Source organism: Diachasma alloeum, unplaced genomic scaffold (genome assembly GCF_001412515.2).
Source record: "Diachasma alloeum isolate Michigan unplaced genomic scaffold, Dall2.0 Dall_scaffold_00543, whole genome shotgun sequence".
Classification (NCBI taxonomy): Eukaryota; Metazoa; Arthropoda; class Insecta; order Hymenoptera; family Braconidae; genus Diachasma; species Diachasma alloeum.
The window spans coordinates 342,910-367,675 of record NW_021680675.1 but is presented as its reverse complement, the minus strand read 5'-3'; the positions used below and the strand labels follow the sequence as shown (position 1 = coordinate 367,675).

Below are 24,766 nucleotides of genomic sequence, written 5' to 3'. Positions count from 1 at the left end.
TCTTGAGTTCCTAGGAGGTTGAAACGTTCAATTTAATCAAAACTCCTTAAGAGGCCGTGTATAAGACTGATTTTGTTTATTTAATTTCTCGATATCCATAAGTTCTAAAATTTTAAAATTGTCACCGATGTTCACCATCTGTCTACACTGATAGAAAAAATCTCTGACACGTAGAGTACAAGTTCTTGGCTCAAGAAACTACATCATTCGCGCCGTTTTAACTGAATGAATTCTTCATGACTTTGGATCAAAGAAATAGGGGAACTTGGCATAAATTATTAAATATTGGACGGAAAGAGCAGGAAGTTTCGCGTGCATCATAATGCTTTCCATATTAGATCAGAAAGTAATCTTGGTCACATTTAATATTTATCTGATGAAGTTTCTATTCTCTTGTGTGAAGAATTCGTACTTTTCGCTATAGATAATTCTGTTTTTCATGATTTTCGACAGAGGTGATAGGGTTTCCAATCAAGTAAATTGGTCCGGAGGGTACACATCTTCCTCTCAGAATATACTTCAATTAGGTAAAACTAAGAATCTCTTATATCAAGAGATTCATGGTCAAAACCCCATTCTCTTGTCTCAAGAAACCACTTCAGTCGTGTCAGAGATTTTTTCTATCAGTGTAATACTATTAATTTAAAAAATTATAACTTTGCTGGTGAATGTAAATTTTCAAGGTCATCGCCAAATTCACTTGGCACCCTTAAATTCGAACAATTACAGTAGACTCCCGTTATAGTCGCACTCATGGGGAAAGAGGGGAAGAGAATTCGTAGAATGCGACTATATTTCGGTATCCCCACCACGCGCTTACATTAGGCGACATTTCTGAGAACTGAAGCCATAAAATCAAAATACTAAGGATTTAATTTTCGTATTGTTGAATTTAACACTTTCTTGAATAATTTTAATCATCACGTTAACATTTCAATACACACTTCATTAACTTTTTTTTTTATAATCAACCGATTTTTTTTATCAAGAAAATGTTTCCTTATCAAAGTGGTTTTGGTCTTCGAGTTTTAATTGCAAGATTCACCTAAATTCTTTTTCTTCAACTTTTTCATCGACAATCTCGCTATTTTATTTATGCTGATTCATCATCTAATTCACACTATACCAACAAAACTAGAAACTCTCTCCATGACAGTCTAGAGGGAACTGAATTTCATGATGGAAAATTCATATTTAGAGTATTTTATTTTTCGGCTTTCCGGGAATTGAGAAACAATGCCTCTTCGAGGATTGTAGTGTTTACCCCGGGATCCGTGAATAGTAAAGTGGGTGAATCGGACGAGCGACGAAAAATCAACATGAGGGGAAATGCGCCCATAACGAGTGCGACTATAACGGGAGTCTACTGTACAAAGCTTCCATTCGGAAATAAAAACGAATCTCGATCGAGCGGGAATGGACTTTTCCGCTCCACCACTTTGATACTTAGCATAATATTACTGCGAGAATTAACCATTCCATCTAGATTCAGAAAATCAATCGAAAAAAAATAGGAAGAAAAGACCCCAGGAAAGAGAACCAAGAACGCATGATAATAATCCTTGTAACACTAGATCTCCCTAAGAAGATAACTCACCGTGAATTACAAAGCCTCTATTTCTGATTGAGGGCAGAAGTTAATACCGTCCTTAATATGACGGTAGATGCGGTCGTTACCGTCGATATAATCTCCAGCCGCGTCCCGAAACACTTGTTTGTCCCACCACCCACCCCCCTCCACACACTCAACTCCCCCGTGAAAATAAGGTCGCCCCTGAGGAGGACACCCAAGCAAAATTGTTCGATCAGGAAGGTGTAGCACCAGCCCTCAGTATCCACGTTTGCTTCAAGCACAACATGACATGTAACAAAAAACCCACCTATCGACTTTCCTCAGCAATGTGAAAACTTTCAAACCCGTGACTTAAATGCACTCCAATCGATAATTCAAGCGAGTTTTGTTTTTCAACTTTATGGACATGACCCACGTGAACGCATTTCTCATGTACCAGAGATAAACAGGGCAGTAAAAAACACGATTATTCGTCGTATAAATCAACTTTATAGATTATTTTCATGAGAGAAATTTTATTATTCCGAGGGAACGAAACGATTTTTTATTTTTCTATGTGAAGTGATGAGCCATTAAACGAATATGATTTTTTTAATCAGGTGGATTCATGGAATATTGTGAAAGAAACATGATTAATTTGGAGGTTTTCTGGAAAGTTCTATTGATAGATTTCTGTAAATCTTCTCGTTGATAATGGAGCCTTATTGACCCCTCATGCATGGGGCCCTTCTGTTACCAAGCGTAGTGTGTGCTTAATGCTACTCGAATTCGATTATGTCTAATGAATGGAAAATTATGAAACTGGCATTTCACTGAAGCTACAGTATTCCGGTTTCCTGATTTGTTTGATCAAGTTATTCGTCATAGATTCGGAAATAATCAATTTTGAAAATAAGCGTTCGCATTCGCATGGGTCAATACCAGGTATCGACTCCGTACGTAAGGGTTTAACCCTAGTCTGGAATATATAAATTTTTTTACATTAAAAAAAAATTCACGTTTCAATCTTTACTATAAACGAAGGTATGCTAAATTCGGCGATTTATACATAAGACAGTGGGGTAAATAATGATTAAAAAATTCGACTGGGTTGTTGGTCGTCCGCTCACATTGCGGGTGGGTTGGAGTGGGTGTAACCCATTACGGGTCGAACCAATAACTTCCCGACCAATTGCGTTTCCTTCATTCATTAGGGAAAAGACGCAAATCCTAAAAGTTTTATCCGGATAAATGAACAGCAAAGACAATTATCATTGGAATTCAGTCAGCCTCGAGTTATATTGCAATCCATTTTCTGTACAAATAAAAAAAAAAATTTAAAAAGTAAAAATCTGAATTATCGACACTTGTAGCGAATTGAAATTGATTCGTCATCCCCGAGGAGATTGATATTGAGGTAAAGAAGAATTTGATTTTCAAATTAATTGATAAACTGATTCGTCCATAATAATATGGATGAAAATTTCATGAAAAAAATTGATCATCACATGAATTCGTTTTCACACATGTTAAATTTGTATATGTTAAATCGTCAAGTGTTGAAAATGCATGTGTAGGCGATCTGTGTATTAAAATTAACGTGTGTTATTTTGACCGGTAACCGATTGTTTGCAATTATCTGTCCGGAAACTTACGTCTTTCAATGTCGCAAAAAACTAAAGAGTATAACGAACAAGGTTATACATATACGGTTATATGTACGAGAAAACGCTTCAAGGACTATGAACTATAGGATTGAAGGTGGGAGCTCATGTGAACGCAATATGTTAAATTTTATTTTTTCAAAAATTGTTTTCCCGAAAAAATATTTGGAAACTATAGTTAATATTGCGCCTAAAAAAACTCTTGGTCTATTCTACAAACTCTGACGAAGATTTCCCTTAGGAAAAATTGCTCGAACTACTTGGATATTCTTAAAGAAAGATGATTTTTTTAAACCAATAAGCGGTAATTAATGATTGAAAAAAAGATGGAAGTCGATTCAATGATTTAGATTATTATACTAATTTAATAACAAATTCTTTCAATTTTCCAGTCAATGAATTTTCATTTCTGATTTTTTTATCTTAATATTCAAGTCCTGAAGCTTTTATTATATTTGATTACAAATCAATGATTGTGCTCATCTCCATGATATTAATCAATATAAGAAATTTAATTTAGCGAAACGTCGCACTATGACAATGTAATCAATGTCGTAATTATTTCTCAAATATCCCCTGACCTTTCGTATATTTACTACAAATATCTCTATAAGACCATCCGATTGAGAAAAATGTCAAGAATTCTTGTGATGTCGAGGAAATTTCCTACACAAAAAGTCTTTGAAAAATTTCCCTAAATTGTTTCTCTTTAAATACAAGGACTTTTATTAAGGAGATCCACGTACTTTGGCTATTTTTTCTACGGTGAAATGCTTTTCTACTTTTGTAGTCCAACATCAGCGCTTTCATTTAAGTTCCATTTGACCCTAAGTTTCCGGACATTCTATAATTATTTTATTATTTAAACATTGTAGTTCTGAATTTGAATCTTGATAGTGAATCGTTAGAAAACATTTTAAAAATCTGAAGAAAAATTAGAAATTTTACTTCTGGAGGATTGATGAAATAATTTAACAATTGCTATTTTTTATAACATTACGAGTATTTTCTATAAATAATTTATAGACAATTACCGACGGCGGTGGCTATGTNGGGGGGGGGGGGGGGGGGGGGGGGGGGGGGGGGGGGGGGGGGGGGGGGGGGGGGGGGGGGGGGGGGGGGGGGGGGGGGGGGGGGGGGGGGGGGCAAAATTTGTGACACTCTAAATCTCACGGTTTCATTTGTCGAGTGGGAGTCTCGCAAGAGACAACTGTACCCTACTAGAAAGTAAAGGCGATTTACTGCCGCCCCGGATGCTTCTAGGCGACATTACGTGTCGGGGCGACGAACCATACGAACGTCTAGGCGAACACATCCAGGGAGCCTATTCTCGAGATGAAATCGTACGTTCGACTTCAACAACTCGCATACGGCCCATAAGGCGTACCACGAGTCGCATGCGTCCTATTGAAATCGTGCGTTCGATTTCAATAGGTCGCATGCGACTCGTGGTACGCCTTATGGGCCGTATGCGACTTGTTGAAGTCGAACGTACGATTTCATCTCGAGAATAGGCTGCCAGCAGTAGGTACCGTGAAAGCGCGCCCCGTAGCTACTGTGGGAGCTCGCCTCCCTACGTGCGGCCGAGTCTGTGGGCACGTTTGTGATTACAACTGCACTTCAGAAGTACTTTCGGTTAATGAGTGAGAAATGTGCTATTGAATTGGTAAAAATTAGCAAAAATGTCAAAAAATATTGCGGCGAGTGACGGTGGGTAAGATCTGACTTATAACTATAAAAATATCTCATTTGACAGGTTGCCATAACCTCGAAAAAAATCATTTGTTTAATAACTTATTTGTTGCTTAAATTGTTGAGTTGTAAAATGTTTTACACTAACTTATCAATCAGATGAGAAGAGTTAGAGATAAAAGAACAGAAATTCCTATCACTGCTTCGCACCGTATCCAGCTTTCGAAACGATTTGTCAAGATTCTCTCTTAAAATCATTTGTATTGGAAACAGAGATAATTTGTATTCACTGCACGAATGTTTTCCTCCATTCCAGATAAACAAACTCTCTCGTTGTCTTTTCATCTGCATCAGGAATATTTTTAATCTGGTAATGAACTGATGATGTGCCCAAAAAAGTACTTGCTGTCACTGGCAGCTTTTTTTCAATTTTCAGTAACTCTCCCACATAATAGGTACTTAAACCTGACACAGCCAAAGTAGCACAATTGAATGTTGGCCATTGCATCGGAAAGTGACAGTTTTTTACAAATTTATTATGATAATTTTGAATTTTTCTTGTTTATATTTTTTTTGTTTTTTATGGCTGTGTCAAGTTTATATCAAGTTAGCACAGCCAAGTGAAAAAAGACGTTGATGATTGTTTTGTTGGTTTCTAAGGGGTGGGCAAACTGAGGAATGTCGAGGGGGAGTTTGCTCACCCCTTAATAATAATGAATAGATTTTTTTTCCATGTTTTTTTCTATTTGAAAATGCATCATTATAATTTTTCATGATAATAGGTTTTTTTTTCTGTTTCCGAGAGTGAGTAAACGTTGGACCAAAAATTGTTGCCACAGACAAAGATTTACTTTTTAGCAAGCAGGATAAATATAATTGATTTTCAAGAATACCTTTGCTTAATAAATATTAACGGTCGAATGATCATAATTTATTCATAATTGATTTTATCAACTCAGTGTTTTAAATAATTGATTGGAAATTCTTGATTCCTTTTCTATAAGATCGCAGGAGGGGGGGGGGGAGAAAAATTCAACGAGTTTTCTCTGAACGCACTCAGGGGGTTTGAGAATTTTCCAACTATTGCAATAGGAGATATCGGCAGAAGTTTTTGGAAATGATCAATTAGGGATTGATAATGGACTTTTCACAATTTTCCGGGGGTGAGAAAACTCTGAGAGTGTCCTGTGAGTAAACCCATGAAGTCTGAGAATTTTGTCACCATCGGAATGGGAGATATCTGAGTTTAGAAGAATTAATTGGAGCGCATGATCAATTAGGGATTGATGATTGACTTTTCACAATTTTCCGGGGGTGAGAAAACTCTAAGAGTGTCCTATGAGTGAACCCATGAAGTCTGAGAATTTTCTCACTATCGGAATGGGAGATATCTGAATTTAGAAGAATTAATTGGAGCAAATGATGAATTAGGGATTGATGATTGACTTTTCACGATTTTCCGGGGGCGAGAAAACTCTAAGAGTGTCCTCTGAGTGAACCCATGAAGTCTGAGAATTTTCTCACCATCGGAATGGGAGATATCTGAATTTAGAAGAATTAATTCAAGCGCAGAATTAATTAGGAATTGATGATTGACTTTTCACAATTTTCCGGGGGTGAGAAAACTCTCAGAGTGTCCTCTGAGTGAACCCATGAAGTCTGAGAATTTTCTCACCATCGGAATGGGAGATATCTGAATTTAGAAGAATTGATTGGAGCAAATGATGAATTAGGGATTGATGATTGACTTTTCACAATTTTCCGGGGGTGAGAAAACTCTGAGAGTGTCCTGTGAGTGAACCCATGAAGTCTAAGAATTTTCTCACCATCGGAATGGGAGATATCTGAATTTAGAAGAATTGATTGGAGCAAATGATGAATTAGGGATTGATGATTGACTTTTCACAATTTTCCGGGGGTGAGAAAACTCTGAGAGTGTCCTGTGAGTGAACCCATGAAGTCTAAGAATTTTCTCACCATCGGAATGGGAGATATCTGAATTTAGAAGAATTAATTGGAGCAAATGATGAATTAGGGATTGATGATTGACTTTTCACAATTTTCCGGGGGTGAGAAAACTCTAAGAGTGTCCTCTGAGTGAACCCATGAAGTCTGAGAGTTTTCTCACCATCAAAATAGAAGATATCTGAATTTAGAAGAATTCATTCGAGCGAATGATTAATTAGGGATTGATGATTGACTTTTCACAATTTTCCGGGGGTGAGAAAAATCTAAGAGTGTCCTCTGAGTGAACCCATGAAGTCTGAGAATTTTCTCACCATCAAAATGGGAGATATCTGAATTTAGGGATTGATGATTGACTTTTCACAATTTTCTGGGGGTGAGAAAACTCTGAGAGTGTCCTGTGAGTGAACCCATGAAGTCTGAGAATTTTCTCACCATCAAAATGGGAGATATCTGAATTTAGGGATTGATGATTGACTTTTCACAATTTTCTGGGGGTGAGAAAACTCTGAGAGTGTCCTGTGAGTGAACCCATGAAGTCTGAGAATTTTCTCACCATCAAAATGGGAGATATCTGAATTTAGGGATTGATGATTGACTTTTCACAATTTTCTGGGGGTGAGAAAACTCTGAGAGTGTCCTGTGAGTGAACCCATGAAGTCTGAGAATTTTCTCACCATCGGAATGTAAGATATCCGAAAGAGTTTTCTCACCCCCGGAAAATTGTGAAAAGTCAATCATCAATCCCTAATTCATCATTTGCTCCAATTAATTCTTCTCAATTAAAATGTCTCCCATTCCGATGGTGACAAAATTCTCAGACTTCATGGATTCACTCACAGGACACTCAGAGTTTTCTCACCCCCGGAAAATTGTGAAAAGTCCATCATCAATCCCTAATTGATCATTCGCTCCAATTAATTCTTCTAAATTCAGATATCTCCCATTCCGATGATAAGAAAATTCTCAGACTTCATGGGTTCACTCAGAGGACACTTTTAGAGTTTTATCACCCCCGGGAAATGAAGGAAGATCAATCATTAATCCCCGGTTCATAATTTTCAACAATAAAACTCCATCTCCGCTCGTAGCCTCTATACCGCTCAAACGCTGAGATTTTCCATCCCCATGTTCCCATCCCGATGTTGAGAAAATTCTTAGGCTTCATGGGCGGACTCAGAGGACACTCGTAGAGTTTTCTCAACCCCGGAAAATTGTGAAAAGTCAATGATCAATGAATTCTTCTAAATTCAGATATCTTCTATTTTGATGGTGAGAAAACTCTCAGACTTCATGGTTTCACTCAGAGGACAATCATGATCAATCCCTAATTGATCATTCGCTCCAATTAATTCTTCTAAATTCTTCACAAGACACTCTCAGAGTTTTCTCACCCCCGGAAAATTGTGAAAAGTCAATCATCAATCCCTAATTGATCATGCGCTCCAATTAATTCTTCTAAATTCAGATATCTCCCATTCCGATGGTGAGAAAATTCTCAGACTTCATGGGTTCACTGAGAGGACACTCTTAGAGTTTTTTCACCCCCGGAAAATTGTGAAAAGTCAATCATCAATCCCTAATTCATCATTCGCTCCAATTAATTCTTCTCAATTCAAATATCTCTCATTCCGATGGTGACAAAATTCTCAGACTTCATGGGTTCACTGAGAGGACACTCTTAGAGTTTTTTCACCCCCGGAAAATTGTGAAAAGTCAATCATCAATCCCTAATTCATCATTCGCTCCAATTAATTCTTCTCAATTCAAATATCTCTCATTCCGATGGTGACAAAATTCTCAGACTTCATGGGTTCACTGAGAGGACACTCTTAGAGTTTTTTCACCCCCGGAAAATTGTGAAAAGTCAATCATCAATCCCTAATTCATCATTCGCTCCAATTAATTCTTCTCAATTCAAATATCTCTCATTCCGATGGTGACAAAATTCTCAGACTTCATGGGTTCACTCACAGGACACTCTCAGAGTTTTCTCACCCCCGGAAAATTGTGAAAAGTCAATCATCAATCCCTAATTCATCATTCGCTCCAATTAATTCTTCTCAATTCAAATATCTCTCATTCCGATGGTGACAAAATTCTCAGACTTCATGGGTTCACTCACAGGACACTCTCAGAGTTTTCTCACCCCCTGAAAATTGTGAAAAATCAATCATCAATCCCTAATTCATCATTTGCTCCAATTAATTCTTCTAAATTCAGATAGCTCCCATTCCGATGGTGACAAAATTCTCAGACTTCATGGGTTCACTCACAGGACACTCTCAGAGTTTTCTCACCCCCGGAAAATTATGAAAAGTCCATCATCAATCCCTAATTGATCATTTCCAAAAACTTCTGCCGATATCTCCTATTGCAATAGTTGGAAAATTCTCAAACCCCCTGAGTGCGTTCAGAGAAAACTCGTTGAATTTTTCTGCCCCCCCTTCCTGCGATCTCGTAGAAAAAGAATCAAGAATTTCCAATCAATTATTTAAAAAACTGAGTTGATAAAATCAATTATGAATAAATTATGATCATTCGACCGTTAATATTTAGTAAGCAAAGGTATTCTTGAAAATCAATTATATTTATCTTGCTTGCTAAAAAGTAAATCTTTGTCTGTGGCAACAATTTTTGGTCCAAAATTTACTCACTCTCGGAAACAGAAAAAAAACTTATTATCATGAAAAATTATAATGATGCATTTTCAAATAGAAAAAAACATGGAAAAAAAAATCTATTCATTATTATTAAGGGGTGAGCAAACTCCCCCTCGACATTCCTCAGTTTGCTCACCCCTTAAGAACCAACAAAACAATCANATCATCAATCCCTAATTGATCATTCGCTCCAATTAATTCTTCTAAATTCAGATATCTCCCATTCCGATGATAAGAAAATTCTCAGACTTCATGGGTTCACTCAGAGGACACTCTTAGAGTTTTCTCACCCCCGGAAAATTGTGAAAAGTCAATCATCAATCCCTAATTCATCATTCGCTCCAATTAATTCTTCTCAATTCAAATATCTCTCATTCCGATGGTGACAAAATTCTCAGACTTCATGGGTTCACTCACAGGACACTCTCAGAGTTTTCTCACCCCCTGAAAATTGTGAAAAATCAATCATCAATCCCTAATTCATCATTTGCTCCAATTAATTCTTCTAAATTCAGATAGCTCCCATTCCGATGGTGACAAAATTCTCAGACTTCATGGGTTCACTCACAGGACACTCTCAGAGTTTTCTCACCCCCGGAAAATTATGAAAAGTCCATCATCAATCCCTAATTGATCATTTCCAAAAACTTCTGCCGATATCTCCTATTGCAATAGTTGGAAAATTCTCAAACCCCCTGAGTGCGTTCAGAGAAAACTCGTTGAATTTTTCTGCCCCCCCTTCCTGCGATCTCGTAGAAAAAGAATCAAGAATTTCCAATCAATTATTTAAAAAACTGAGTTGATAAAATCAATTATGAATAAATTATGATCATTCGACCGTTAATATTTAGTAAGCAAAGGTATTCTTGAAAATCAATTATATTTATCTTGCTTGCTAAAAAGTAAATCTTTGTCTGTGGCAACAATTTTTGGTCCAAAATTTACTCACTCTCGGAAACAGAAAAAAAACTTATTATCATGAAAAATTATAATGATGCATTTTCAAATAGAAAAAAACATGGAAAAAAAAATCTATTCATTATTATTAAGGGGTGAGCAAACTCCCCCTCGACATTCCTCAGTTTGCTCACCCCTTAAGAACCAACAAAACAATCATCAACGTCTTTTGTCACTTGGGTGTGCTAACTTGATATAAACTTGGCACAGCCATAAAAAACAAAAAAAATATAAACAAGAAAAATTCAAAATTATCATAATAAATTAGTAAAAAACTGTCACTTTCCGATGCAATGGCCAACATTCAATTGTGCTACTTTGGCTGTGTCAGGTTTAAGTACCTCTCCCACATGCACATCAGGGGTTTTCGAACGAATCGTCCACAAAACGAAGATCATTAATAACTTCATCATCATGCACTTCAATTAGTGATAATTACCAAATATCTTTCACTCATTCCATAACCTCTCTCCTATATCTCCATGTGACTGAACAAAAACAATAGGATCTGATGGAAGCTCGCCACCATGCGTTCGAAAGAGCGAAGTTCGACGCAAGTGGGCGAGCTTGCTCCGGAGCATCCTATAGATCAACGTTCGATAAACGCGGGCGACGCTCGCCCACCCACTGTTGCGCCGCCAGCCAAACTGTCTACTAGGGTACCCGGGCAGGTTTTACCGTCAATTGAGGTTTTTTCTTGTCCTTCAGCGAATGCGGTACAGGGAGTTGGTGGGTGGGAAGAGAAATCGTAAAAACCCGAAAGGGTATACGAGAGAAAAAAAAATTGTTTTTATAAACAATCAATTTTCCACCATAAAAATCATTTGTTCAAAATTGTAGGAAATTTATTCATATTTAGAATTTCACCAGAAATTGATTTCATGCCTAGAAAATAAGTTTCGGACAGTTTAAACAATTTCAATTATATATTTATAAACAACGAATGTTTGAAAAAATGATAATTTTATGCAAAATATACTTTGAATGACGCTGAATTTTCATGTTTTTTTTTCAAATTTTTCTCATGCAATTTGATTGACAAATTTGATAATCGAAAGTGGTTGAATATATAGTATGGTCTGTACCAAATTGCAAAAGATACTTGCATATCCTTAAGACGTATTATTGAACTTCAAGTTTTCAGCAGTTGAAGTTCAATAATACTTACATGACTTTCCAATAAGTTCATTACGTGTTCAACGGTATGAAATAAATTACCACAGAATAAGGAAAAATGCATAATTAATTCAAAATAATAACCCGTCTAATCATCTCGACTTTTACCTCAAAAAAATATTTTTCTCACTTTACCTAATGAGTGAAGATGCAATTACGCCAAGAGGTAAAGTCAAGTGATAGATAAAACGACCAAGAAAAACAACAAGCAAACCAAGGGATAAAAAAGAAATTGGAGTAATTATGAGCTGCAATTAAAAAATGATAATGTCAGGAAGGGGGTATAGAAGGAGACCTTTGTGACGGGTGGGTTTGAGGCGCGTAAACAAGAGGATACCTTTCTGTGGTGGGTGGGCAGCGCCGGCGCGTACTGAACCCCGCCCTGTCCGCGAGGTTACTTCCAAGAATGTGAAAACCACCAGTGACAGTCGCGCTTTAACTGGCGAACCGCGCCGCGATGACACTAAGCACACCTATTTAATTCCCTTCATTATTTTTATCAACGGGTATCAGTTCCAAGGAATTTTCACATCGTCAAAATAAATAGTGATTTTTTTTGTGAATGTGCACGACATGAACTATTTTTAAATAAAACATCTTCACGTCATTTCCTGGTTTTTCTGAAATTTTTCGAAATCGTGGTAATCATTCAGTTAAAGAGAAAATTTAAAAAAATGCTGGAGAGCTTTATTAATAATGTGGAAGGATCATTATCATCATGACGACAGATTATTTTTCTCCAATTAAATTGAACGGAAATCAGAGAGCAATTGAAATTCTTTAAAACTGTGTTATTAAGCATCAATTAAAAATCCCTAGTGCATTTATGCTCATGCAATTTCTGAAGAAAATTGATGATTCTACATGACAAAAAAACAAAGTTCAACATTTTAAAGCACAAAAAAAACAAAATTATATATTTGAGGAAAAAATGTTCAAGTGTTGATTAAATAATAAAATCAAAAATTTGAAAAATAAAATCTATGAAGTGGCATCGAAGGCGACATACACCACTAAAGCGAAGAAAAACCATAAAAATTCAAATTTCAAAGAGGAAAAACTGGAAGAATAATAGACTAATTAAAAAAAATCCCGAAAAATCAAAAACTGAAAAATAAAAACTCAAGTGTCATCCACCGTGAGGCTCACATCACCTGAAAATCGATAATTACCATTCCTCTACAATTGAAATCCAAAAACCGATGCGATTCCCATAAAATTCAATCACTTGCAACTCAATGAACGCAATGCGCGGACACCTGGGATTGACGAAGCGATTGTATCCGCTCGTAATTGCCCAATTGTGTAATCTCTTTCGCATAAAAAATATCTCAAGTGTTTTGTAAAAGCAATGAGAGGAACGAAAAAACGAGACTCAAGGGAGAAGCAAAAATTTCATGTAACAAAATTTAACTATTGAAATTCATTTTGATTGAATGATCGATCATTGATCAGAAGTTTCATCAGAGCCAATCATCAAAATTGGCATAATCAATAGAGAAAAAATAAAGATAATAAAGCCAAATCGCTAATGCGCGGTAGCAGTTCGGAGTTACTGCTGGACGCGAACAGCCAGAGTCAATCAAATACCCAAAAATACGAAGTTCAGGAGAAAGAATTACGTCGTCGCAAACTGTTGGAACTCGGTTTTGGCGCTTCGCGGCGCCGGCCGCCCCGGCGTACCTGCCGTCAGCGGTTCAATTTCTATGCAACATCAGCATTGACATTAGTTGCAACATCGTGTGGTGCTGCATTATTATTTCTAGTACCACTTTATGTGGATCCAGCGATAAGTACACTGGCTGCTGATTTTTCACCTGAGCCCGTTCTCTGTACGACTGTGCGAAGAGAGGATATTGTGGGGATTTTCAATTGCACTTGGAGCTCGTGTAGGGAGGGATGTACTAGTGATGTGTATCGATGTACTCATATTTATGTGACGTATACGCCGTGGAGGAATAACAGTGGGTGGGGGAATGAATCGGTGGTTGGGGGCAATCAAATGGGAAAGGGAGTGATTGGTGGTGAGACGAGTACTGAGGCTTCGAGCACTGGTGAGAATACGCTTGATACACTGATATAGAAAAAATTATTTTTATTGAGACGTTTCTTTCTTGGAATAAGTATTATTTACTTGAACCAATTCCAAATAAATAAGATTTTATGGTGAATATCAATTAGTTCTTGTTGAAATACGTTTGTTTGGATCAAATAAAATAGTTCTTGCGGTGTTAAGTAACATGTATTGACCACAAGAATGGAAAAGTTCTATTCTTGTAACCTACTGTAATCTCCAGCCGAGAAATTTTCCACTTTCATGAATTGATCAACAATTCGTACCTAGGAGATGATTACATTGAGGAATGAATTGAATGTTGTTTTCTCGAATGAGGCCGATGTTTAAATTGAGCTTTCCGTACATCACATTGAACGAAAATTGTTATATCCAAGTTTGTGTTGAATTGCCGTACTCTGTGATTCTGTTATTGTAAAATAATGCGATTTTTTTTTAGTCAAGAAATATAAACTTCTTCGGACTCAATGACATTTTACTATAATCTCAAAGCTTTTTCATCCTGATTCGACATTCGATAATTTTGATTTTTGAGTAAACCAACGAATTTCTGGAGTTGGCCAACTTTTGGCTAGAAAGAAATCAAATATGCTCGTTATTACGACAAATAAGAGGAACATCAATTCTAGAAGAAGAAATAACTGGTATTCACTATGAAATCATGTTTATTTGAAAATTAACAACCAAATGATAACAATAAAAAAACAACCAAATGATCGTTGGTTCAAAATTTCTCTTGATAAAACTATTTTTTTCTGTCAGTGTAATTATGTTTTTTTGGGGCGGGGGAGGATTGGAATGGTTGGGGATGGTCAAGATCACTTAGATTTTGATTGTTCAATTCGAAAATTAAATCATATTTAAATAGATGCATTCAAGTTCATGAACAGAGAAAACAAGTGGACTACACTGTTAGCAAATTACTCCTGAAATTTCACAGAAAAAGCTTAAGACTTTTAACAATCACTCATTCATACGGAATTTTCATGCATTTTGTTATTGAAAAATCAGTTGAATTCTGGAGTATTCAATGGAATAGCAATTTTCAGGTCCAAATGATGAAAATAATTAAATAATTTGGAAATTCAAGCAACAATTTCCCTGAATTTTCAATCCACATGAACTTGAAAATTCCAGATTTCATTGAAATATCAGTGATAATCTAAAATGAAAATCCCAATTATTCCGAATTTCCAACCTAAATGAGAAATGCTATCAACGATTTGATCTTAAATTGAATTCAAATTCGCAACATTGAGAATTCAACTGCAACTATTATTTAATTTTCAAAAAATTTCTAACAGTGATTCTTCCAAATGGAGGCAAAAATGGAGTAATCGTTCAAATTCAAGTATTGGATTTTCTGTGTTATGTCGACCCAGTATGAACCAAAAAGTCCGAAATAGTTATTTTCATCACAAGGTCCACAAAGTATTTTCTGACGAACGTGGCTTTGTAGGCCGAGCCGAAGGCTCGGCCTATAATCACATTCATCAGAAAATAGTTTTGGACCGTGTGATGAATGCAATTTTTCGTCAGAAGGCCCGTAAACCGCGATCAAACCGAGCGAAGCGAGGTTAGAATCGCGGTTTACCGGGTCTTCTCACGAAAATGCAATTTTTAGACCTCGTCCGTACGTGTGCGTGTATGTGTCTAGGGGAGGGTGTGCCTGTACCGCCCACCTAAGGGGAAATGCCAGTTTTATATTTGATATTTCAACTTGAGTATAAAAAACGTATTTGTGAGACTTCTTTAACTATTGAACTCGTTATTCTCGAAGTGTAGATGCCTAATTCTCCTTAGAATCCACAAAATTGATTGAAAATAAAAGAGAAAGCCTATTGAGCGGTACTACTCACCGTTGGGTAATACCGCTCGGCACGATTCCGATGCCGCTCATAGGGTTTTGCGTGTAGCGCTCGCGCCGCAACCTAACCTGTACTCGAGTGCTGTCGAGCAACTACGTGGCCGATCCTACGAGCGGTATTACCGGCTCCGCTCGACGTCAACAAAATTGTTGATAATTATTGACATGAGTGGAGTTTTGAGTTCGAATTGGTCTCAAATTACGCACGAAAGTACTACGAATCGAATAACCACAGTTTAATATGAGAATTCAGCGTTTGAAACTATCAAAAACCTTAATTAAAAGTCCATAAATTTTGCACTGTAAAGACCTCAAAATTTCGTTACGTGTTTTTTCATATTTAAAGTGGTAAATAAAGTGAAATTTTTCCGACAATCACATCCTATCATCAAATTCTTCATGATCAGGGACAGAAAGAAATTTTCAAGTTGATGGTTGTGGAGAAAATCGGGTGAGCGGTATTACCCGCTGAGCGGTACAGGCACACCCTCCCCTACGTACGGAACAAAGTTTTTTTTCAATGGTTCGCTAATGAATGGATGGAATTCAATCTTTTTTTTTCAAATGCAGGTATTATTGAGCCCAATAATATTATAATAAATAAATAATATTATAATAATACGCAGGTATTATTGAGATCAATCATCATTAATTAAAATTTAATTCATCGATTAGTTCTTTGAATTTTAGAATTTTTTCGAAAATCGGTTGTCCCATGATAACTACAAAAAAATGGTTTGAATCGATTGAATGTTAGCTTAAAAAATTTGTTTCAACGTCCCTTTGACTGAGTTCAACGCTAAAGGCGATGGCAATAATCCTTATGTTGATTTATTTGAAAATTTTCAAAAAATTTGTATTTTTTGAAAATTAGAATTCCGGGGATATCTTTGAATGTCATGCTTCAAATGAATTCAATCGTAGCTTAAAATGTTTGTTTTATCGCCATCAAGTCGAAATTAACAGATGATTATGATAGCTATATTTGTTGATTTGATTTTTATGAAGATTGTTAAAAATTTCGACTTTTTCACGAATTTCCCTGAAAATGAGCTTTCTGATGGTTTCTTCAAATATGATATTTCAAATTCATTCAAGTATATCCAAATGAAATTTATTTATCAACATTTCATTGAAGGGCTGAGGGGAGAGATAGAACCGTAAAAAAGATCATTGGTTGTATAGAAGAAAGGGATAATAAGAATAATGATGATGATAACATGATAACATGATGATAACTAAGTTGTATCTGAAAAAATTAGCTGAAAAGAAATCTTATTCAATTTAATAAAATGAAATAATCAATTAATTATAGGTGATAGAAGGAAATGATGTGCAAAATAACCATTCTGAAGCATATTGCTACTTCATTTGCAAAAATAACTATACTATTTGTAATACAAGAGCAATTTTTCACTTGTTTTTTGTAAATGAGTAATTGTTGCTAATAAATTATCAATTTGCTTTCGGTATTTTTTTCTTTTTTTTACGTATTCTTTAAATGATGGATAAGGCGTGTGGAAAGTTTCAGACTGTTGGGGAGCATGGTTAATTTATTATGGATTTTTGAAAAAGTGGTCGTTTAACCCGTGACCTTATGGAAATCACAAAAAAACTGCAAAACCCAAGGAAAAAATGTAGCTAAAGTCATGAAATTTGAGACACATTTAGAACATGTGAACAATAATTTTTTGAGTGAAAAAGATTGTCCCCGAGGAGCATTGTTTATTAATAATAGTGAAAAAAGTACTGAAAAATAAAATTTCTGCGCACGCAGCCCAAACGAGCAACGACGTCCCAAGTACCGATCGGGTGGGGGTAGCGCGGTGAATTTAAACGTCTCTTGAGAGAGAGCGATGAAGCGTTGTGATTGGAGCTCCCTCGAGCCAGTGGTACCAGCTCCTGGTGAAAAAAAGAAAACTACCGACGATGTTGCCACTTTTTTGCATGGATTAATATTTTTTCATTTATTAAGAAAAAACAATCTGAAAACCATTCAATGCGTGGAACAGATACAAATAAATTTGATTAGCTCTAAAACTAATTTTTAACCGAAGATACTCCCTAATATTGCCTGAATTTTGAATCCGAATGGGAAAAATTTTTTTGTTCAGCGATTGTTTTTCTGCAGGAAAACAATAGAGACCTATCCGCCTCACCTCCTACATTTCCTCCTCGCCCGATTATCTTTAATCGAAATGTCACCAAAATTTGGCGTATTATTTCGTTCTGTCAAATAATTCTACGTTCAGACCCTCTCAAGACTCATGAGGCTGAAGCTGGCGGGAGCAGTTCAGCGGGAGATGGGTATAGTTTGTGAGGCGGACTGTACGGCCCCCACCGTAGCCGCTCGCTCAAGGCTACATCGGTAGCCACAAGTTTAAACCTCCTTCCAGACAAATTAAATGATAAAAAACAATCGAACAATTTTTTTTTGTTATTATTATTTCTTAATGTATGACGAGGGTGGGGAATGATTTCTCGAGGAGGAATTTCATGATATTTTTTTTATTTTTATAAGTTCTTACGCGGTCAATAAGGGTGCAATAAACGCATACACCAATCGATGTCATTTTATTTTCAATGTGTCCCTAAGGGGTCAGGGGACCCTGTCCAACAAAAATTATCGCGGTGCACCTATTAGGGTATTTTTAATTAATTTTTTAAGATTCATTTCTCCCAACTTCCGTTGAACAAAATGGTGATGCGCGGACACGCATGCACCAACCAACCCCATTCCATTTGGAATATGTAGCTAGGGGGTTGGGGGACCCTCCCCAACAAAAATTATCGCGGTGCGCTAATTAGGGGATTTTTAATTAATTTTTAAAGATTCATTTTGTGTAACTTCCGGTGAATGCGGTGGGGGTGCACGGACGCGCATGCACCAACCGACTTCATTCCACTTGGAATATATTACGGAGGGGTTGGGGGACCCTCTCTAATAAAAATTCTGACGGTGCGCCAATTAGGGGATTTTTAATAAATTTTTCAAGATTCATTTTGTGTAACTTCTGGTGAATGCGGTGGGGGTGCACGGACACGCATGCATCAACCGACTCCATTCTATTTGGAATATGTGCCTAGGGGGTTGGGGGACCCTCTCCAACAAAAATTGTGACGGTGCACTAATTAGGATATTTTTAATTAATTTTTTAAGATTCATTTCTCCCAACTTCCGGTGAACAAAATGGTGGTGCACGGACACGCATACACCAACCGACTCCATTCCGCTTGGAATATATTACTGAGGGGTTGTGGGACCCTCCCTACCAAAAATTGTGACGGTGCGCCAATTAGGGGATTTTTAATAAAATTTTCAAGATTCATTTTGTGTAACTTCCGGTGAATGCGGTGGGGGTGCACGGACACGCATGCATCAACCGACTCCATTCCACTTGGAATATGTGCCTAGGGGGTTGGGGGACCCTCTCCAACAAAAATTGTGACGGTGCACTAATTAGGGTATTTTTAATTAATTTTTCAAGATTCATTTTGTGTAACTTCCGGTGAATACGGTGGGGGTGCACGGACACGCATGCATCAACCGACTCCATTCCACTTGGAATATGTGCCTAGGGGGTTGGGGGACCCTCTCCAATAAAAATTGTGACGGTGCACTAATTAGGGTATTTTTAATTAATTTTTTAAGATTCATTTCTCCCAACTTCCGGTAAACAAAATGGTGGTGCACGGACACGCATGCACCAACCGACTCTATTCCACTTGGAATATGTGCCTAGGAGGTTGGGGGACCCTCCTCAATAAAAATTATTGCGGTGCGCCAATTAGGGTATTTTTAATTAATTTTTTAAGATTCATTTCTCCCAACTTCCGGTGAACAAAATGGTGGTGCACGGACACGCATGCACCAACCAACTCCATTCCGCTTGGAATACGTTACTGAGGGGTTGTGGAACCCTCCTTATCAAAAATTGTGACGGTGCGCCAATTAGGGGATTTTTAATAAAATTTTCAAGATTCATTTTGTGTAACTTCCGGTGAATGCGGTGGGGGTGCACGGACACGCTTGCATCAACCGACTCCATTCTACTTGGAATATGTGCCTAGGAGGTTGGGGGATCCTTTCCAACAACAATTGTGACAGTGCACTAATTAGGATATTTTTAATTAAGTTTTAATATTCATTTTTCCCAACCTCCGGTGAACAAAATGGTGGTGCACGGACACGCATGCACCAACCGACTCCATTCTGCTTGGAATATGTTACTGAGGGGTTGGGGGACCCTCTCCAACAAAAATTGTGACGGTGCACTAATTAGGGTATTTTTAATTAATTTTTTAAGATTCATTTCTCCCAACTTCCGGTAAACAAAATGGTGGTGCACGGACACGCATGCACCAACCGACTCTATTCCACTTGGAATATATGCCTAGGGGGTTGGGGGATCCTCCCCAATAAAAATTATCACGGTGCGTCAATTAGGGTATTTTTAATTAATTTTTTAAGATTCACTTCTCCCAACTTCTGGTGAACAAAATGGTGGTGCACGGACACGCATGCACAAACCGACCCCATTCCACTTGGAATATGTGGCTAGGGGGTTGGGGGACCCTCCCCAATAAAAATTATCGCGGTGCGCCAATTAGGGAATTTTTAATTAATTTTTTAAGATTCACTTCTCCCAACTTCTGGTGAACAAAATGGTGGTGCACGGACACGCATGCACAAACCGACCCCATTCCACTTGGAATATGTGGCTAGGGGGTTGGGGGACCCTCCCCAATAAAAATTATCGCGGTGCGCCAATTAGGGAATTTTTAATTAATTTTTTAAGATGAATTTCTCCCAACTTCCGGTGAACAAAATGGTGGTGCACGGACACGCATGCACCAACCGACTCCACTCCACTTGGAATATCTTACTGAGGGGTTGGGGGACCCTCTCCAATAAAAATTGTGACGGTGCACTAATTAGGGTATTTTTAATTAATTTCTAAAGATTCATTTTGTGTAACTTCTGGTGAATGCGGTGGGGGTGTACGGACACGCATGCACCAACCGGGTCCCCCAACCTCTCAGTAACATATTCCAAGCAGAATGGAGTCGGTTGGTGCATGCGTGTCCGTGCACCACCATTTTGTTCACCGGAAGTTGGGAGAAATGAATCTTAAAAAATTAATTAAAAATCCCCTAATTGGCGCACCGCGATAATTTTTATTGGAGAGGGTCCCCCAATTCCCTATCCACATATTCCAAGTGGAATGGAGTCGGTTGATGCATGTATGTCCGTGCACCCCCACCGTATTCACCGGAAGTTACACAAAATGAATCTTGAAAAATTTATTAAAAATCCCCTAATCGGCGCACCGTCACAATTTTTGTTAGGGAGGGTCCCCCAACCCCTCACTAACATATTCCAAGCAGAATTTAGGCGGTTGGTGCATGCGTGTCCGTGCGCCACCATTTTGTTCACCGGAAGTTGGGAGAAATGAATCTTAAAAAATTAATTAAAAATATCCTAATTAGTGCACCGTCACAATTTTTGTTGGAGAGGGTCCCCCAATCCCCTAGGCACATATTCCAAGTGGAATGGAGTCGGTTGATGCATGTGTGTCCGTGCACCCCCACCGCATTGACCGGAAGTTACACAAAATGAATCTTGAAAAATTTATTAAAAATCCCCTAATTGGCGCACCGTCACAATTTTTGGTAGGGAGGGTCCCCCAAGCCCTCAGTAATATATTCCAAGCATAATGAAGTCAGTTGGTGCATGCGTGTCCGTGCACCCCCACCGCATTCACCGGAAGTTACACAAAATGAATCTTTAAAAATTAATTAAAAATCCCCTATTTAACGCACCGTGATAATTTTTATTGGGGAGGGTCCCCCAACTCCCTAGCTACATATTCCAAACGGAATGGGGTTGGTTGGTGCATGCGTGTCCGTGCATCACCATTTTGTTCACCGGAAGTTGGGAGAAATGAATCTTAAAAAATTAATTAAAAATACCCTAATAGGTGCACCGCGATAATTTTTGTTGGACAGGGTCCCCTAACCCCTTAGGGACACATTAAAAATAAAATAACATCGATTGGTGTATGCGTTTATTGCACCCATATTGACCGCGTAAAAAATTATAAAAATAAAAAAAATATCATGAAATTCCTCCTCGAGAAATCATTCCCCACCCTCGTCATACATTAAGAAATAATAATAATAAAAAAAATTGTTTGGTTGTTTTTTATCATTTAATTTGTCTGGGAGGAGGTTTAAACTCGTGGCTACCGATGTAGCGTTGAGCGAGCGGCTACGGTGGGGACCGTACAGTCCTCCTCACAAACTATACCCATCTCCCGCTGAACTGCTCCCGCCAGCTTCAGCCTCATTCAAGACTCAAATTCATTTTTAGTCAGGGTTTAATCAAGATTCCATTAAGGTTTAATCAGTGTATGCTCGGGATTTAATTAGGGTTTATTCAGGATTTAGCTACAGTTTAACCCAGGTTCTGTCAAAAGTTCGTCGAGACCTTGAATCAATATGACTAAGGTATTCAACGTAGTAGATTAGTACCTGAGTTTAATAGAGATAGTCATTTTGATATCAAAAACTCATAACGGTATTGTATTGCTTGATAAGCAATGATGCCATTTTCACAATTTTTCAACTTGATTAAGAGGGCATTGCAATATACATTTCAAGCCCTGATTTAAGTACTATTATTGATGATTCTTTCAGTAATGATGATAACGCCGATTTTCTCGTTCAATTGTGCAATCTCCATCAGATTCTGACAGACTCAAGAGGGTGTATTGTTATTAATTTTCTGAATCATAACTAATTCCATTTTAATGAAATTTTTTTGAATAATTGTTGAAAAATAAATTTTTGGAAAAATATGAAGTTTTTTGAATGGGTATGAAAAATTAAATTTTAATTGACGTCAATGGATAGAGCTTATTTAAGCTCTAAGACGCTTAAATAAGCGTTTTAAGGCTCTATGTTAAGTCTATAACATAGTTAAGAGCCATTGGACGACTTTTGGTATATGAGGAGATATGTTAAACAATAAGAAAAATCGCAGAATCGGTCGGTTATACCCTTTATATCCACCAAAAACATCATTTTCACGGTTTTACCCAAAAAATGCTCCTTGCACTACAGGATCATCATCTGATTTAATCTTTTCAGTTTTTCATTTGATTTCAACTATTTTTTCCAATGTTTATTATACTCCACTGAACAAACTCGAGTATGCGTTTTACTCTCTATTTAATAGATCGTGAGAAAATGATTTTTTTAGTTTTTCTGTTTTTTCGTCTCTCCAGCAAATCCTTAAAATTTGTTGTTTTTTGTTATTGAACATTGTAATTATACGTAATTGGAATTTTTTAACCAAAATAGTGATGATACACTTTTTGAAGTTCGGAAAAACAAACGAATTTAAGGATTTGATAAAGAGATGGAAAAAAAATCAAGAATGAAAAAAATCACGTTCTCATGATCCATTACGTATAGAATAAAATGAATATTTGTTCATTATGAATGGGTTTGTTCATTGGAGTATAACGAACATTGAGAAAAAAAAGTTGTAATTGGATGAAAACTGTGGTGCAGGGTTTTTTTAGCATCGCGATTCTTCTTACTTTTTAATATATCCCCTCATATATCAAAAGTCGCCCAATGGCTCTTAAGGCCGAGCGAAGACTTAAATTTCATCGCGAACTCCCCTTAAATTTGAGCGATTACAAAGTTTCCATTCGGAAGCAAAATCGTATATTCAGACTTTTTAAATCTGCTATTTACTCTTATGTCATTGGTTCTCGTTCTATTTTCATTTTATTAAGTGCCAATTAATTAAAACTCACGAGTTTTCCAATATTTCAGACAATTTTCAGACGTTAATATCGGCATTTAAGCCAATGATTTCTTTCAAAACTATATTGTGTCAATGTCACAAAAAAATCTAATTTTGATTATCAACTGTTTTCTTTTCATCTCCAAGAAGATAAAATTGTCAATATCAGCTGACTCCCATTGTATTCCTTCGCATTCTTTCTCTAGAAACGGCTTTCTCTGTGAGAATATAGTACTCTTTCGTTGAAATAATCTTATTTTCCGAATCGATGAAATTGCGCACAAGCACCGAAACCCAATTTTGATAATTGACGTTCTTAGAAAAATTGCGTAAAACCACTTGAAGTTATTCTTCTGAGGCTTATTTTCACCTTTTGAAACACGCAACGGTGGAATTATCGAAAGTAAGCCCTTTTACGCATTGAATGCCACACTGTTGAAATTTTTTCGAAATTTCGTGGAAAATATGGGAGTAATTCTCATGAGAGTGACATTGAGTCCGATTTAGGCGAAAAATGGTCAGAAAATTTCAAGTTTTAGATAGGATTCAAGAAAATTCATGAGTTTTCAGTGCGAGTGAGACGGAAATGTCACAACTTGATCGCATTTTCTATGGAACATGAAGATTCAGAAATAAAATGACCTGAATTTTCGATTTTTTCTTGAATCTTCCTGATTTTTCCGAATTTTCATGGAATAATTGAACGGAAAAATCGAATATTTTATTGATTTTTACTGATATTTACGATGAGCTTCTGTATCAAGAGTGAATGCAAAACAGATTTTTGAATGATCCCACAAACATATCCTTCAGTTGGTACACCGATGGAGTGCCGGTTTTCAAGTCTTCCAAAGTTAGCGTTTGGCCTCTATATCTCAGTATAAATGAATTACCACCTGAACGAAGGAAATTGATGGAAAATACATTGCTCCTTGGCTTGTGGTTCGGGAAACACAAGCCTGATGTCAATCAGTTTGTTGACAAATTTAGACCAGAAACTGGAAAAAATTGCACGAGGCATCCATATCCATCCTTTACCTGGGAGAAATGAAGAAATTCTGGTCAGGGGAATTGTTCTCATGGGAACAGGTGATCTCCCTGCAAAAGCTTCATTCCTAAGTATGACTCCCTATAATGGACGACATGGGTGCTTGACATGTTTCATTGAAGGTAGAAGTGTTACTACAGATAATGGAGGTCATGTCTACGTGATCCCGTATCAAAATGAATTACATTTACGGACAACTAATGAAACGATTCAACATGCTGACCGAGGAACACCTGATGAACCCGTCATGGGTCTGAAAGGACATACAATTTTTTCAACTATTATGCCT

The 24,766-nt window shown here is 37.1% G+C and overlaps 1 protein-coding gene across 1 annotated transcript in view; it reads left to right on the top strand.

Moving 5' to 3' along the window:
• The first annotated feature begins 12,582 nt into the window (after positions 1-12,582).
• Positions 12,583-24,766, top strand: part of LOC107043030 (protein tipE) — a 134,687-nt gene continuing 122,503 nt past the window's right edge. Inside the window, exon 1 of the mRNA XM_015264330.1 lies at positions 12,583-13,723. Coding sequence (XP_015119816.1) covers positions 13,201-13,723 — 523 coding nt within the window. The 5' untranslated portion in view covers positions 12,583-13,200. The remainder of the gene's footprint in view (positions 13,724-24,766) is intronic.